Here is an 18696-nt window from a genome sequence, read left to right on the forward strand (position 1 = left end):
GATTCACATAGCTAGTTATGCCTAGGGCTCCTGCAAGGCCTACAGTCCCTTCCTGTTTGTCTTTTTACAGGAAGGATGTTTACCCGTCATCCCAGAAAAGCTTAATAAATGAACTGAAAATGACCTGGTGGACTAAATACTGTTTCTTGGCCATTTTGCTTTACTCATCCATACATTCATTGCCCAAGCGTCCAATGGTCTGTACATTCCCTTGTACAATCTGTGGACAGTTTCTCTTTTCTAATTGTTCTTAGTTCCAACTAGTGGGGCTGGCAATGTTAGGTCCAAAAAAGTAACAAAAAGTAACCCTTAATCTGCAGAGCAAGCTGAACTTACCAATTTGTTCGGATAACGTAAAACTACCGGCTGGACAGGAACTCCAGGAATAAATGCTCCTGGAAAGCACACATTACACATCATTACTCTTTGGCATATTTTTTTATTGTCAAATAAATTACTCATTGTCAAAAAAGATTATGTGACTACTGGTTGCATCGTTAGTCTGGTGTGTACAGTAGCATAAATTCACAGCACGCTAGTGGAAAGAATACAAGATCTGGAAGTAGCAAAATATATACCAATACTCCACAGAAAAAGTCATTTAACAAAAGACTGTTGGTAACTGACAGTGTATATACCTATCTTATTTAGAAGAAACAAGCATTTAGAAGAATGGAAATATAGACATTCAAAATCCACCAAAACCTACATAAATCATAATCGGTTATGAAGACATACATATTTTATTACAGCCTTAAATTTGACTCGTGGTCAGGATTGTTGATTTTTTAATATATATTTTTTGTTTCTCCCTTTTAACAGTTATTGTCACATATGAATTTGGTAAAGATCTGATAGTCAAGTATCAAAAAAGTCTCGCAAACAAATTTGATATATTTTTATGAAGTTACCAATTATGTTGATAAAGGTAACTGTGTTGACAAACTTCTGTAGGGCATTTGACTTTGTACTACAATACATTCTGATGAAAAATAGCATTCAAATATATAACAAAAGATTAGAAACTATTGTACAAAATGTAATTGTTGACATGGATTCACCACCACCAACTGAAGGTGCTTTGAGGGGAGTCAAGCACAATCTGTTGTCTCAGTGGTATTTAACGTCTATCAGTGATCAGGAAAAAGATATACAATCTCTACCAGTAAAGTTTGCAGATAAAGATCTGTCAAGTGATCTGTCGTCATTTACCACTTACACAGAGTAATCTGGAGTGCCTGGCAAGAACAGCCCATATGAATCATTTGCCTGTATTAAAATGCATCTGGAAGGTCACCCAGCTAGGAACAAAGAATGTAGGCCATACAGAATGGGGAAATGTATTCTGCAAAGCAATAACTCTGAAAAGGACTTATGGCACCAAGAAGCAAGTGGAAAAGTCAGAGGCAATAAGATTTCAGAGGAAGTGGGTGAAGGGAATGGAGACTAAGACAGCTAAGGCCAGGGAAAGTAGGGAGGTTGAGTACATTTGCAGTGGGGGTGGAGAGCAGAATGGGCTGGATCAGTGGAAAACTGGAAGTGTGGGTGCAATAGGAACTTGAGGCAGTAAAGAGATCTGGTAGCAGATTTCTGGGCGGTCTAGAGTGCAACAGGGAGCAGGAGAGCCAGCAACACTTCCTAATATACACACATTTATATTAGTATAAAAGTGCTTTTGCTGGTATAGCTTATACTGAATTGACAAACTATGCCAAATAAGATATAACAGCAAAAGCACTTTTGTACTACTATAACTGTGTTTACAGTAGAGCTTTTGGGAGTACAGAAATGTTGACCAGGGCTGAAGGGTGAGGGGGAAGTCCCCTTAACTGACATTACTATACTGCCAAAAGTCTTAGCATAGGCCCGGCTAGAGGGCATCTCCACTGAAGAACAAGTGTGGCATCCAATGGGAAGAGGAGAGTCAACTACAGACTGCCCAGAAGCAAGTATTGTAGCAGCCTCAAATAGTTACCGATGTACACTGAACCCTTAGACTATGTTTCAGAGGGAATGCAAAAATTCAGTCAGAGAAACACTTGTCAGATTTTTATACACATTACAGAAAACAGTCAAAAATGGCAATTTAATTAGATGTACGTTTTGTGTAATGATAAAACTAGAGTCCATCTATAGGATCAAAAACTTCCATTTCAACCACACCTCATTACCAGTTTTTTTATTCAAATTCTATAACAGCAAACCATTACAATGGCAACCAATATATTTAAAAAAATCATGCAATATGAGAACATTCTATAAAGAAAGATACTCTTCATACCTACCAGGCTTGAAGGTAATTAGACAAGATCGGTTTGTGCAAGTTCCTTCTGGGAATATCATTATCTTGAAGCAAAAACAAAATTTACTGTTACAGAATATTTGTTGTATTTACACTTTTCAAAACCAATATTAAAACTCCTCACATTTGAGTTATAATAATTTAAGAAAAAGTAAGCAAGTTAAAGAAAATGTTTAAATGATAGTATGGTCTTTTGAAGTCACGAAGACTTTCAGATGCACGGAATCTGGCACAAACTGTGGAATAGGATATTTTATTTATTCTTTAAACCAGTGTTTTCCACGGCACAGGGCAGCATGAAGGACTAGTTGGTGGGAAAACGGGGAACAGACCACCAAACTATTTTCCAGATTCTCAGTTTCATTTTAAAAAAACACACTAACCATGTGTAACTGATGGAGAGAGGCCTGCTTGAGTTTGAAGAGAGCATAGCACAAACAATAGTTTTCAGTTGTAACCATTACATTCATTTCAACAGGTGCTAACTTTGCAACAATACTTTAAATGTCAACACTGATAACTACTTCAGTATTCAGAGCATGTAAGAAAGGACGCACCACTAGTGTTTCCCAAAGTGATTTTTATTTTGGAGGGGTGATGTAATGTAACCATGTCCACACCCTAGACACTATTGTAATAATCTTTGTACAAAGTATACTTTTAAGATACCATTTAAAAACATATAATTTGCTGGTCAATACTGTCCTCATAAGATGTGTATAGCAACACTGTATGTGAAATTATACAATTCCACCACATGGTGTTAACAACACATGTTCCAAACTGAGATTGGAAAACAGATCTGTCTCAAACAAAGGAATGTATGCTCTGCTTAATTTGCATTTAAGCAGTAAAAGTCATCAAGCAGGAAAGGAAACAAAAAATAGGCTTCATCAGGAAGTAAGGAAAAGCAGCAGGGAACATCCTTTCCTATGGAGACGCCATGATGGAGGATCTTTGCTCCAGATGTTAATAAACACACGCCTGCACACACCCAGCTCAGTAGTTATCACACCAAATCTAGTAATAAATCCTTTATTTGTATCCAAAACACTGAAGCTGCCTAACTGCATTGTGAACTCCCTCGAAGGAACACCGCCCATAGCCAGGAATGATCAGTTCCTATTGTCTAGCCTGAACAAAACAACTTTGGTATACTACTCTGAACCATCAGTTTACCCATAAACAAATCTAGTGTTCTCCCTTGAACCACTGTTGTTTCCCTACAAAAATCACTACTCACGCTTAAGTAAGGGTTCTGATGCCTGGATCCAAAATCTGAATCAGTCCCATTGGGACTTTATCTTCTCCTGAATGATCGTACTGGGGCTTCTGCCTAGCTCCAGCACTCCAGACCCTCAGCTACCACCACCACCTGGGAACCCTGACCAGTTCAAGCTTAACGGAGTGGTGAGAACCCAACTCTCCCTCCTTCTCTCTCGCTCTCTCTGTTTTTGTTTTCCTACTCTAGGTATAGCTTTCTAACCCTGACTAGGGTGATCAGGTATCGTTTTCTAAACCTGACTTTTGTAATCAAATTTAAGCTAGATTTAATATTGTAACTGTTTTGTTTGTTTGGCACTCCCTGTATGGTTATTACCAGGCAATAAATAACTTTTATGAATAAGCTGATTGCTTCCTTCCCTCCCTCCCTCTCTCGTGTTTTTGGCTTCCCCATTTGCTTTACAGCAACACTCGTCTTACCCAAGTTAAAGATCCGTGTAGTGCCCAAAAATCCTGTGGGGTTTGCTCATCAAGTGGGTTACTACCAGAACAGCTGTAACGTGAAAGTGGGGTTAGGAACGTGCTGAACCTGTGGCAGATAAGAGGGTGGCAGCTTGAAAGTGCTGCTCGACCCAGCCTGCTGAGTCCAGGGGCAGATAAGGGTGGCAGCTTGAAAGTACTGTTTGACCCAGTCTGCTCAGGCATATTCTATTCCGGTGTGGTGCCCGTGGCATATGAGGGTGGCAGCTTGAAAGTGCTGCTCGACCCAGCCTGCTGAGTCCAGGGGCAGATAAGGGTGGCAGCTTGAAAGTACTGTTTGACCCAGTCTGCTCAGGCATATTCTATTCCGGTGTGGTGCCCGTGGCATATGAGGGTGGCAGCTTGGAAGTGCTGCTCAACCCAGCCTGCGGAGTCCAAGGGTATATAAGGTGACAGCTTGGGAGTGCTGACTGACTCGATCCGCTAAGAGGACCACACACACACACTAACAGGTGTGTGTCTGTGTCTGTGTGTCTGTGTCTGTGAGAGAGAGAGATTCTGGGGCAGGAGGAACCCAGCCCTGGGGAACCTAGGTACTGCAGAATAACTTCTTTGGGAGGGAACTTGAAGAAGGGAAAAATAGAGCTCTATATGAAAACACGTGACATAAGCAGTACATTGACAGAATTACAGAACCTCCCCTCCCACCCCCAGAAGAGTAACTCTAATAAATGAGTGTACCCCAAGATAATGGGCAAATCTGGTAACAATGACCTAAGAAGCTTGGTCAGTGAGACTGCTGAGAGTATGTGGTGAAATACACTTTGCTTAACGTAGTTTGTTAAATAAGGCACTAGTTACGTTTTATCTTTATTTTTCTTGTAACTTTAATGCCTTATCACTTGTACTCACAAAATCTCTTTTTAGTTAAACTTGTTTTATCTAATCTAGTGCATTTACACTGAAGTGTCCATGAAATTCCATCTGGGGTAACAAAATGTGTACATATCAAGTCTATTTATAAAAAGTGGGACTTTATGTAAGTTTGTATTGTCCAGGAAAGAACCGGGTGGTACCGGACATACATTTTGGAGAGAAAATCTAGGATGGGATGCATTGGGGTCACCCTGCAACATAACCAAGGTGGGGCTGGGCTGGCTGCAGCACACACAAACGTAGCTGGGAGTGACTTACATATTGGAGGCTGTTTCCGAGGCTGACTGGAGGTTACAGCAGCAAAGCAGTTTAAAGGGCACCACAGGTTAGAGGGCAAGGGTGAGACAGCTACTCAGTCTGGATTGTACCCTGGGTAGGTCACAGGGCAGAGAGGAAGAAGGGAAGGGGACGCAAAGGACTTCCCAACAGGGCTTGGAAAAGGTGTACTTTAAACTATGAAGGTTATAAGCAACAAACAGTGAGGTTGCACAGGGTGCAATTAGTTTCATTTTCCTGAATAAGAGCTTGGCATTGAAGAGATTGGGAAACACTGCTTAAACTATACCATTTATATTTTAATCATAGAAGTAAAAAAGATTGGATTACATTTTATTTTAACTTGAGTTGCTGAGCAAAGGCCATAGGATCAAGTATTAAGGTCACAATCTTAAAACACTTATAGAGGTGAGTGACTATCTTATGCCATTGAAGTATTCTGTTTCTTATTCATGTTGACTATAGGATTATACCTGGTGTGCTTAAGAGCAGCTATAATTTGGGTTGCTTAATATTTCATTTTATAGGTCTTTCAGCAGTTCACAAATTTTCATCTTTCAGGTACTTTGTTTCTCCCAAAATAGGGTTTTGGAGTTTTGTTTTTTTAGTTTGAGCCAAACTGGTTCAGATTTTCTGAATGTGAAGGCAATGGATGGGAAAAGAAAGGGCAAGAACCACCCATCAACACACACCCTATTTATATCAATTGGAATGCACTTTTTAATGCACAGGTACTTGGTAAGGCTCCAACCTCTTCTCCCTTGTTGGGGGTGCTAATGGTATAGGAAAGGGAGTATATGCCAAGTCCTCTCTCACTGACCAGGAACTCCTCTAATAGAAATTTATGCCTATTTAAAATCTACGTTTGCCAGATTACATTCGCAGATGTGCTTATCAAATATGACTTATTAATATGTGCAATTACTGAGAAAAGGGATCACATAGGTGCACATCTAGTGCTAATTCTAAAGCCCGAGACTGGCCATCTTCAGAAAACAGGAGAATTTTTAATATGCTTCAAATTTTAAAATAAAATACTTCTAGAAAGTTTAGGGCTGAAATAGAGTAATCATAACAGTCCCTCTTTTTCTATTTCCTCCCTCCCCCCAAAAGTGTACCGTATCATAACAATTATAAAATTCAAGTGCAAGAACCTCAGCTGCCGATTACATTTAAAGGCTTCAGATGATTTTTGGTATCAATGGAAATTTTCTCCAAGGACTAAAAATTCTTATAATACAACTTAAAGATCAATGAATATTAGGGTTGGAAGAGACCTCAGGAGGTCATCTATCCAATCCCCTGCTCAAAGCAGAACCAATCATCCCAGCCACAGCTTTCTCAAGCCAGGCCTTAAAAACCTCTAAGGATGAAGATTCCACAACCACCTCCCTAGGTAACCCATTCTCAGTGCTTCACCACCCTCCTAGTGAAATAATGTTTCCTAATATCCAACCTAGACCTCCCTCACTGCAACTTGAGACCATTGCTTCTTGTTCTGTCATCTGTCACCACCAAGAGCAGTCTAGCTCCATCCTCTGAGAGAACAGTCTAGCTCCACCCACTTCAGGTAGTTGAAGGTTGCTATCAAATTCCCCCTCACTCTTCTCTTCTGCAAACTAAATAACCCCAGTTCCCTCAGCCTCTCCTCGTAGGTCATGTGCCCCAGCCCCCTAATCATTTTTGTTGCCCTCCCCTGGACTCTCTCCAATTTGTTCACATCCCTTCTGTTATTGGGGGACCAAAACTGGACGAAATACTCCAGGTGTGGCCTCACCAGTGCCAAATAGAGGGGAATGATCACTCCCCTTGATCTGCTGGCAATGCTCCTACCAGTGCAGCCCAATATGCCATTAGCCTTTTTGGAAACAAGGGCACACTGCTGACTCATATCCAGCTTCTCATCCACTGTAATCCCCAGGTCCTTTTCCAAAGAACTGATGCTTAGCCAGTCGATACCCAGCCTGTAGCAGTGCATGGGATTCTTCCTTCCTAAGTGCAGGACTCTGCACTTGTCCTTGTTGAACCTCATCAGATTTCATTTGGACCAATCCTCCCATTTGTCTAGGTCACTCTGCACCCTATCCTTACCCTCCAGGGGATCAACCTCTCCCCCCATCTTAGTATCATCTGCAAACTTGCTGAGGGTGCAATTAATCCCATCATCCAGATCACTGATAAAGATGTTGAACAAAACCAGCCCCAGGACCAACCCCTGGGGCACTCCGCTTGATACTGGCTGCCAGCTAGACTTCAAGCCATTGATCACTACCCATTGAGCATGACAATATAGCCAGCTTTCTATCCACCTTATAGTCCATTCATCCAATCCATACTTTTTTAATTTGCTGGCAAGAGTACTGTGGGAGATGATATCAAAAGCTTTGCTAAAGTGAAGATATATCACATCCATTACTTTCCTCATATCCACAGAGCCAGTTATCTCATCATAGAAGGCAATCAGGTTGATCAGGCATGACTTGCCCTTGCTGAATCCATGTTGACTGTTCCTGATCACCTTCTTCTCCTCCAAGTGATTCAAAATTCCTTGAGGACCTGCTCCATGATTTTGCCAGGAACTGAAGTGAGGATGTAGTTCCCCAGGTTCTCTTTCTTCCCTTTTTTAAATATGGACACTATATTTGTCTTTTTCCAATTGTCCGGAACCTCCCCAGATCGCCACGAATTTTGAAAGAAAATGGCCAACAGCTCTGCAATCACATCAGCCAACTCCCTCAGCATCCTTGGATACATTAGATCTGGACCCATGGACTTGTGCATGTCCAGCTTTTCTAAAAGGTACTTAACCTGTTCTTTCACCACTGAGGGTTGCTCACCTCCTCCCCATACTGTGTTGCCCAGTGCAGCAGTCTGGAAGCTGACCTTGTCTGTGAAGACGGAGGCAAAAAAAGCATTGAGTACTTCAGCTTTTTCCACATCAGTCACTGTGTTGCCTCTCCCATTCAGTAATGGTCCCACACTTTCCCTGACTTTCTTCTTGTTGCTACCAAACCTGTAGAAACCCTTCTTGTTATAGAATCATAATCATAGAATATCAGGATTGGAAGGGACCTCAGGAGGTCATCCTTCACTTCCCTTGCTAGCTGCAACTCCAATAGTGCCTGGTCCTTCCTGATTACACCCCTGCATGCTCTAGCAATATTTTTATACTCCTCCCTAGTCATCTGTCCAAATTTCCTCTTCTTGTAAGCTTCCTTTTTAAGTTTAGCAATGTGTTCTGCAAAGTAACATTTTAAATCTTGCATTCACGGAGAAAAAGCATGTGGGTCTAGTGCAGTGATTCTTAACCTTTACTGCAGCCTGCATCCCTTTGGTTCTCAAAATATGTTCTCGCACCCCTTATCAAAAATTGTTGAAGTAGGTCAGTTCTTTAAACCTAGATATATTTTTGTTTGTATATTTCAGTAATTGTTTAAAAAAAAGTACGTTAATAAATATATAGGTTTGATGAAACAAAATAGTTTCTTATGTGCCTGTGCTTAATTTGTGTTTTCAAAGATTTACCTTCTAAAAAAAATCTGGCATGCCTCGCACCCCCAGAAAGAGCATCTCACACCCCCAGGGGGTGCGTGCACCCCAGGTTAAGAACCACGGGTCTAGTGTGTCCTCTATGGAGAAAAAAAGACTAAAATTTGTTTCTCAAAACCAACAAGTGTCAAATATCACATAAAAGATGTTTTACTATACCTGTGGCCATTTGCCATCAGATTGAGCACGTCTCTTTATCTCTTCAACAGTTTTTCTGCGAGAATCCTGATCTGACCGAGACACAAATACTGGTCGTATATATTTTATTAGAGCTGAAAAGAAAAAACACACAAATTTTTCATAAAACTGCTTTAAAAATCTATGCATCTATGAAATATTCAAGGACAGAAGGGACCACTGTGATGATCTAGTCTGACCTGCTGTATAACAGGCCACAGAACTTCCCCAAAATAATTCCTAGAGCATAGCTTTGAGAGAAAACATCCAATCTTTCATTTAAAAATTGTCAGTGAGGGAGAATCCACCATGACCTGGGTCAATTGTTCCAATGGTTAATTAAATTTTTACGCCTTATTTCCAGTCTGAATTTGTGTAGCTTCAATTTCTAGCAAGTGGATCACATTATACCTTTCACTGCTAGACTGAAAATTATTAAATATTTGTTCTCCCTGTAGGTACTTACAGACTGTAATTAAGTCACCCTTAAATCTTTTCTTTCTTAAGCGAAATAAATTCATGTTATATCATGGCCATCCTTTGAACAGGAGTCTGTTACAAACAAATAACGACTCTTTTTGATTGGCTTATATGGTTATATTTCAATGTAAAATTAAAGCAAATCCTTGATCCATTTTCATTACCTAACCTGAGAGAAATGCAAAGAGTAAAATGAATAATGAAAATTAAACTAGATTTTTTAAATGCACTTGTAATAGACCAAGACCTTATGTGAATGTGATTCTAAAATAGGAATTTGACTGTATCATTTAATGCACACTTACTTTTTTGGGGCAGCAAAATAGTTATGTTTGATCACCCATGGGCCAGAACATTTCCTCCTGTGACTTAAGAGAGGAGAATCTCTGTAAGCATCTCCCTCATTGAGATCCCCCTCACAATCCTACTGGAAAGCAGGATTTCTTCTGTTGTGCAGTAATTCACAAGGCACATTCCAAACCTAGCTTGGTAAAGGTGTTTGGAACTTCAAATTGCTACTTTACAAGTCTCCATTAAGCAGTTCTCCTCATAGGTAACACATCATCTATTTGATTTTCTGGGCTTGATTAAAATCACCTTTAGTAAGCCAGTATTTTCTCCTGTGAAGGAATTTATATATCATAATTAAGTGACCTTCTAATCTTTTTGATAAGCTAAAGTGATTGAGCTCCCAAAGTCTCTTCCTGTGCCCAACCTTATTACACAGGAGGGCCACATAAACCTAAGCACAACCTTGTGTGGGCCAAACAGATTCCACATATTTCAATAAGATTTGAAGTCACCTGTATTGACTTATTTTAAGTTCAACTTGTTTCATATGTATTTAGATAGGTTGTTTCTATGTACAGTATTGTCTAGTTACACACTTATGTAAATTAAAATGATGTAAACATGACGACCAAATGCTAATGAAGTGGCTGTTAATATACTGTGTTGAAGCAGGCTGCAGGTTTTATGAAAATGCTCTGGTGGGCAATGTATGATTTGCAGGCCGTAGGTTGGGCACCCCCGCTGTAAGGAATTGTTCTGCAGCCCTCAGATCACTTTGTGATTCTTTTCTGCACCCTTTTCAATATTTCAACACCCTTTTAAAAGCACAGACACCAGAACTGTATGCAGTATTCCACAATTGGTCTAGCCACACCATATACAAAGGTAAAAATTCATATCCCTACTCCTACTCACTACTCCCCAGTTTATACATACATTAGCCATTTTTGCCACAGAATCACACTAGGAAAGTGTTGAGTTACATGTCCACTATGACCCCTAAATCCTTTTCATAGTCATGCTTTCCAAGATACGGTTCCACATACTGTAGCTCTGGCCCCAATTCCTTGTTCCTAAATATATATCTTTTGTAGTAAAAAAATTTCTTTTGATGGCCTCAGGTTATTAAGCAATCCAGATTGCTCTGCATGGCTGCCCCGGTCTCGCCATTATTTACCATTCTGCCAATCTGTTGGTCATCTGCAAATTTTAATCAGCAGTGATTTTATTTCCAAATCAATGAAAATGTTGAAAAGCATTGGCCCTAGTTTTGATCCTTGTGAAATCCCACTAGAAAAATCCTCATTCAACACTGATTCCTCATTGACAGCTACTTTTTGAGATGTGAGCTACCCATTTCTTTATCCACTTAACATATGCTTTATTGATATTGTATAGTGCTAATTTATTCATCAGAATGCCATGTGGTATTTAGTCAAATGCCTTTCAAAAACCTAAGTCTTTTACATCAACCAAACTTGTCATCTCAAAAAATTAAATCAGGTTTGTTTGACTAGACTTATTTTCCATAAAACCATATTGAATGGTTTAACTATAGTCCTGCCCTTAATTCTTTATTAATTGAATCCACATCAGTTTTTCCATCAATTTGCCCAGAACTGATGTCAAGCTAACTGGCCTAACTCGCCTTTTTGAATATCAGTACATTAACTGCCTTTCAGTCTTCTGGAATTTCCCTGGTATTACATGATTTATTAAAAATTATCAGCAGGCCAAAGATCCCCTCAGCCAGCCCTTTTAGTGGGTGAAGGCGCTGTTCCAAGGCCCAGAGAACATCTTTTCCATTGGACTTGTATACTGTTCTTATGGAAGTCTGCTTTGACTTTTGAAAGGCAACTTTTCTCCATGTTGCTTAGCCAATCTATATATCAGGGCAGTCAAGCAATTTGTCCAGAACTCAGAGATAAGATGAGCAGATCAGCTGAGGAAATTGAGAGCCATACTGATAGACAAAACAAGTCTGAGAACGAAAACTGGCTGATTCAGGGGCTATCAGAATCACAGATGCTGCACCCTGCTTTACCCAGAGTCCTAACAAGAGTACTAAAAGTCAGTAGAAGCAGTTCTTCTAGGGTATCAAGAAAGCATTGTGTAGGAAACTTGAATTTGTGCCTCCCCCAGACTGAAAAAGTGCAAATTTGGTGATGTGATTGGTAGAAAAGAGTTCACTCTTAGCAGTCCCTAATTGTGAAATATTGGTTTTGGACAGAGTCTTTGAAGGTTTTAAGAACAGATTAGACAAATATCTTTCAAGGATGGTGTAGGTATATTTAATCCTGCCTCAACCCAGAGCGATGGACTACACTGATCTCTTCAGGTCCCTTCCAGACCTGGATTTCTAAGATTGGTCATATATTTCCTGCTCAGATAACTTGATAAATCATTGTACACACCTGGGAGATGCAGGGTACAATTTGATGTCCGATGGAGCAGTTCCAAAGGTTCAAAAGCTTCTTGACTGACGAGATAAACTTGCTCCCTCTTCCTGGTAAGTATAATGCATGGCATAGTATTGTTTTATAGAATTTGGACTGTGGCTCCCTTTCAGAAGAGGCAGGAGTGTTTTGGAGGAACATCATTCCATTGTAGTTGTTCCTTTGTAAGCTCTGAGATGAAACTTGTGGGAACCAAAGGCTCAGCATCTGGAACTAGTCTAGGTGAGCTCTTCATGTATCATTAGTGTAATGGAAAAACCCACTCCAACTCCACGAAAGAGTACCTTTTTCCTTATCTCATCCTACCACCAATTCAGGAGACCAGGACTGAAGGCTGGCAACCTGCACCATCTACGTACATGACACCATGTGTACATAAGTGGTGCAGGTATTACTGCACACAATGTAATAACATTTAAAATCCTTGTAGGGGGAAGAATACCAAAGAAATCCACCAGAGTAGCATTTAACTTCAAAAGGGGGAAACTACACAAATGAGGAGACTCCTAAAAGGAAATTACAAGGAACAGTACAAGAGTGAAATGCCTGCAAGTTGCATGGACACTTTAAGAACACCATAACAGAGGCTCAAAAATTAAATGTATGCCCCAAACAAAAAAAATAGTAAGAGGACCAAAAAAATACCACCATGGGCTAAACAGAGTAAAAAGGGGGTTAGAGACAAAAATGTATCCTTCACAAATCAGAAGTCAAAACCTACTGACGAAAACAGAAAGGAAAATAAACTCTTGCAAGTGTAAAAGTATAAATAGGCAGGCTAAAAAAGAATTTGAAGAGCAAGTAGCAAAAGACAAACTAACAGCAAAAATTTGTTTATATACATCAGAAGCAGGAAGCTGTCAAACAGTCAGTGGGGCCACTAGACAATTTAGGTGCAAAGGAGCACTCTGGGAAGACAAGGCCATTGCAGAGAAGCTAAAGGAATTCTTTGTATTGGTCTTCACTGTGAAGGATGCGAGGAAGATTTCCATACCTGAGCCACACTTTTCAGGCGAAAAATCTGAGAAACTATCCAAGATTGAAGTGTCAGTATAGAAGGTTTTGGAACAAATTGATAAATTAAACAGTCATAAGTCACCAGGACCCGATGGTACTCATCCAAGAGTTCTGAAGAAACTCAAATATGAAATTGCAGAACTCCTAACTGTGGTAAGTTTCAGAGTAGCAGCTGTGTTAGTCTGTATCTGTAAAAAGAAAAGGAGTACTTGTAGCTTAGAGACTAACAAATTTATTAGAGCATAAGCTTTCGTGAGCTATAGCTCATGCATCCGATGAAGTGAGCTACAGCTCACGAAAGCTTATGCTCTAATAAATTTGTTAGTCTCTAAGGTGCCACAAGTACTCCTCCTCTTTTAACTGTGGTATGTAACCCATCACCTACATCAGCCTGTGTACCAGATGACTGGAGAATTGCGAATATAACTCCAGGTTTTTTAAAAAAAGGCTCAAGAGGCAATCCTGGCAATTACAGGCTGGTAAATCTAATGTCAGTACCAGCCAAATTGGTTATGACTATAGTAAAGAACAGAATCATCAGATACACAGATGAACACACGTTATTGGGAAGAGTCAACACTGCTTTTGTAAAGGGCAATTATGCCTAACCAATCTATTGGAATTCTTTGAGGGAGTCAATAAGCATGTGGACAAGGGTGATCCGGTGGATATAGTGTACCTGGACTTCCAGAAAGCCTTTGACAAGGTCCTAGACCAAAGGCTCTTAAGCAAACAAAGCAATCATGGGATAAAAAGGAAGATTATTCCATGGATCTGTAACTGGTTAAAAGATGGGAAACAAAGTATAGGAATAAATGGTCAATTTTCAGAATAGAGGTAAACAGTGGGGTCCCCCAAGGCTCTGTACTGGGACCTGTGCTGTTCAACATATTCGTAAGTGATCTGGAAAAGGGGGTAAACAGTGAGGTGGCAAAGTTTGCAGATGATACAAAATTACTCAGGACAGTTAAGTCCAAAGCTGACTGTGACGAGTCACAAAGAGATCTCACTAAACTGGATAAGTGGGCAACAAAAGGGCAGTTGAAATTCAATGCTTATAAGTGCAAAGTAATGCACATTGGAAAAAATAACCCCAATTACACATACAAAATGATGGGGTCTAAATTCGCTCTTACCACTCAAGAAAGATCTTGAAATTATCATAAATAGTTCTCTGAAAACATGTGCTCCATGTGCAGCTGCAGTCACAAAAGCTAACAGGATTTTAGGAATCATTAGGAAAGGGATGAATAATAAGATAGAAAATATAATGCCACTATATAAATCCAAAGTACACCCACGCCTTGAATTGAGTAGAATCTCAGTTACGAACACCTTGGGAATAGAGGTTGTTCCTAACTCGGAAGTGTTCATACCTCTGAACAAAATGTTATAGTTGTTCTTGTTGTTTCAAAAGTTTACAACTGAACATTAATGTAATGCAGCTTTGAAACTTTACTATCAGAAAAAAAATGCTGCTTTCCCTTTATTTCTTAATAGCTTATGTTTAACACAGTACTATACTGTATTTGCTTTTTTTTTTTTCCTCCTTTTCTTTTCTGTCTCTGCTGCTGCCTGATTACGCACTTCCGATTCCAAAAGAGGTGTGCGGTTAACCGGTCAGTTCGTAACTCTGAGGTTCTACTGTACTGTGGTTGCCCCATTTCAAAAAAAGATGTATTTGAATTGGACAGAAAAACAAAGAAGGGCAACAAAAATGACTAGGGTATGGAACAGGTTCCATAAAAGCAGACATTAAAAAGAGTGGGACTGTTCATCTTAGAAAAGAGATGACTAAGGGAGGAGAGGTCTATAAAACCATGAATAGTATGGAGAAAGTGAAAAAGGAAGTGTTATTTTACCCCTTTAACCAACACAAGAACCAGGGTCACCTGGTTATATTATATTAATAGGCAGCAAGTTTAAAACAAACATAAGGAAGTGCTTCTTCACACAATGCACAGTTAATTTGTGGAACTTGTTACCAGGAGATGCTGTGAAGGCCAAAACTATAACTGGGTTTAAAAAAGAATAAGATAAATTCATGGAGGATAGGTCCATCAATGACCTGTGAATGAATGATAGGGTATGGATCACTTGATAATGGCCCTGTGTTGTTCATTCCCTCTGAAGCATCTGGCACTGGCCAGTCAGAAGACAGAATACTGGGCTAGATGGACCATTAGTCTGAACCAGTAAAGTCATTCTTATGTTCTTATGGCCCAGAAATCTGAGGCAAGTTCTCAATGATGTTTTTGGAGGCTAGAAATGAAGTTGTAGTGAAAGATTTTTTCCAAAGGGATGTAAATTTTTGCTTATTTTGAGTCCACGACTACCTCTGTAAACTTTATGATTTGTGTTGGAGTTAACTTTAATTGACTTGAGTCCCAGGGAGATGAGGTCAGGATTGTGCATAAAGAACTGGTCACCTCACCTCTGTGATGGGTCCCTGGGGTGCAACCTGGACTGTGGGACCACTAAGCCCTCTGTCCCACCAACCTGGGCTGCTTCTCACACCGTGATGTTGATGTCAAGCTACAAGCCTAACAGGCACTGCACTTACACAGACATCCACAGGAAGGGATACACCCGACTGTGTTACATGAATGATCTTGCATCCACTCATGAACCATCAAAATAGAGCCTCCAGCCAATTCCCCTGCAACTCCCCAGCCTTGCACCCCCAAATTGTACTGTTGTGCACTGGTCAGAAGCCAGACCAGTGTAAGTTCATTACTTAGTTTGCCTCCTCTTCATAGGAAAGTGGACATGCACCAGCCTTTCGTAATCTGAGCTGAGAATTCCCAAGCACTTCCACCAAAACACAGTTTTAGGTAAACTATAAAACAGATTAACTACAAAAAAATAGATTAAGTGATTTTAACAAAAAGGCATAGAGATCAAAGTTGGTTACCTAAGAAACAAAAATAAATTCACAGTCTAATTCTTGTGTTGGTTTAAATCTTAGCACATTAAGCAAGTGAAAAATGAAGTGTTATTTTACCCCTGGTTCTTGTGTTGATTAAAAGGGGTAAAATATCACTTCCTTTTTCCACTTAGCACACTAAGCAAGATTTAAATCAAGCAATGTCTCACCCTAACAGATGGTACAAGCAGGTTACAGTTCCTCAATACACAGACTGAAGTCCCTTTCCAGGCTGGGACGATTCCTCCCCAGTTCAAAGTCTTTTTCCTCCAGGTATTGAGATAGGGAGGTGCGGGGGGATGTAGAAAGGCCAAGTGATGATATCACTGTTTCTCTTTTCATACCTTCTTCCAGCTGCTAGAAAGATGCTGGCTGTGACATGGGGGGTCAGTGAGTCCCCATTAGTCAAACTGTTTCCATTTTGTATGTGCCTTCTTAAGGAGCCTCTGGGACAGTGGATTGTTTTCTTGATGGGCCATTAACGCTGTCTGAATCCTCCTTTGTTGCAATTAAAAGGCATACTTCAGTAACACATAGAAATACTTCATAACTTCACGTACAATAGTGCATAAAATCCAACAGGATATTATTGTTCAACAGATCAAGACTTACAAAATGATATCTCACAAGGCAAACTTGTACAAAACATATCAGTCATATCACAATGGTGAATATGGGGGTTCCAGGGTGCTACTTTGAGATACAGAAAGAAAAGGAGTACTTGTGGCACCTTAGAGACGAACAAATTTATTTGAGCATAAGCTTTCGTGAGCTACAGCTCACTTCTTTGGATGCATTCAGTGGAAAATACAGTGGGGAGATTTATATACATAGAGAACATGAAACAATGGGTGTTACCATACACACTGTAACAAGAGAGTGATCACTTAAGGTGAGCTATTACCAGCAGGAGAGTGGGGGGGGGGAGGGGGACTTTTTGTAGTAATAATCAAGATAGGCCATTTCCAGCAGTTGACAAGAACGTCTGAGGAACATTGGAGGGTTGAGGGGGGGATTAAACATGGGGAAATAGTTTTACTTTGTGTAAATGACCCATCCATTCCCAGTCTCTATTCAAGCCTAAGTTAATTGTATCCAGTTTGCAAATTAATTCCAATTCAGCAGTCTCTTGTTGGAATCTGGTTTTGAAGTTTTTTTGTTGAAGATTGCAACTTTTAGGTCTGTAATCGAGTGACCAGAGAGATTGAAGTGTTCTCCAACTATTTTTTGAACATTATAATTCTTGACATCTGATTTGTGTCATTTATTCTTTTATGTAGAGACTGTCCAGTCTGATCAATGTACATGGCAGAGGGGCATTGCTGGCACATGATGGCATATATCACATTGGTAGATGCACAGGTGAACGAGCCTCTGATAGTGTGGCTGATGTGATTAGGCCCTATGATGGTGTCCCCTGAATAGATATGTGGACACAGTTGGCAACGGGCTTTGTTGCAAGGATAGATTCCTGGGTTAGTGGTTCTGTTGTGTGGTTGCTGGTGAGTATTTGCTTCAGGTGGGGGGGCTGTCTGTAAGGTTGGGAGCCTGTCTCCCAAGATCTGTGAGAATGATGGGTTGTCCTTCAGGATAGGTTGTAGATCCTTGATGATGCGTTGGAGAGGTTTTAGTTGGGGGCTGAAGGTGATGGCTAGTGGCGTTCTATTATTTTCTTTGTTGGGCCCGACCTGTAGTAGGTGACTTCTGGGTACTCTTCTGGCTCTGTCAATCTGTTTCTTCACTTCAGCAGGTGGGTATTGTAATTGTAAGAATGCTTGATAGATACAGAGTGTCACAAGAGGATTTTCCTCACATTAGCTAATTGTCAGGAGAGGTACGTCAATGACTTGAATGTCGTAAGTGAGCAACCATGAGTGTCACTCGTTTGGCAAACCCCTTTATGGCTGTGGACAATCCAAAGGCTAGAAATATATACAGGTCGTGGTTTCAGAGTAGCAGCCGTGTTAGTCTGTATTCGCAAAAAGAAAAGGAGTACTTGTGGCACCTTAGAGACTAACAAATTTATTAGAGCATAAGCTTTCGTGAGCTGCAGCTCACTTCGTCGTGGTTGTTTCTCTACTACTGAATGCAAAAATATTTTCTGTGTGTTGCATGAATTGCCAGGTAAAAATAGGTGTCTTCAAGGTCAAGTGTCACAAACCAATTTTGGTGGTCCTCTGAGGGAATAATTGAGACTGAGGTCACCATTCTGAACTTGAGGTGGATTCATCTGTTTTGTCTTCTCAGATTTAGAATGGAGCATAGACCTTTTCGAGATGAGAAAATAAGGGAAATAAAACCTCCTGCGACAACTCTTCTACTGCTCATATTGCAATAGGGAATCTGCTTTTCTTAATGATGTCTCATGAGAAGGATCCCTGAAGAGGAATGAGGAAGTGGGTGGAGGAATATGTAGAGATGGAATCACACAGAATAGTCTTTGTCAATTATCTCCAGGACCCACCAGTCCATCGTGATTCCAGCCTATGCTGACAAAAGAAAGGCAAGGCTATTGTCAAAATGAGGGGATCCACAAGAATTGGTACAGGGCTCTTGTCAAAAGTCATCAAACCTGATCCTGG

At 40.2% G+C, this 18696-nt stretch overlaps 1 protein-coding gene across 4 annotated transcripts in view; it reads right to left on the reverse strand.

Moving 5' to 3' along the window:
• Nucleotides 1–18696, reverse strand: part of LPCAT1 (lysophosphatidylcholine acyltransferase 1) — a 175611-nt gene that overhangs the window by 125035 nt on the left and 31880 nt on the right. For all 4 annotated transcript variants that reach the window (XM_038389224.2, XM_038389225.2, XM_043508503.1 and 1 more), the window contains exons 4-6: nucleotides 8927–9039; nucleotides 2286–2346; nucleotides 337–395 (exon numbers count right to left, since the gene is read on the reverse strand). In XM_038389224.2, the coding sequence (XP_038245152.1) occupies nucleotides 337–395; nucleotides 2286–2346; nucleotides 8927–9039 (233 nt within the window). The remainder of the gene's footprint in view (nucleotides 1–336; nucleotides 396–2285; nucleotides 2347–8926; nucleotides 9040–18696) is intronic.

This window comes from Dermochelys coriacea, chromosome 2 (genome assembly GCF_009764565.3).
Source record: "Dermochelys coriacea isolate rDerCor1 chromosome 2, rDerCor1.pri.v4, whole genome shotgun sequence".
NCBI classification, from domain to species: domain Eukaryota; kingdom Metazoa; phylum Chordata; order Testudines; family Dermochelyidae; genus Dermochelys; species Dermochelys coriacea.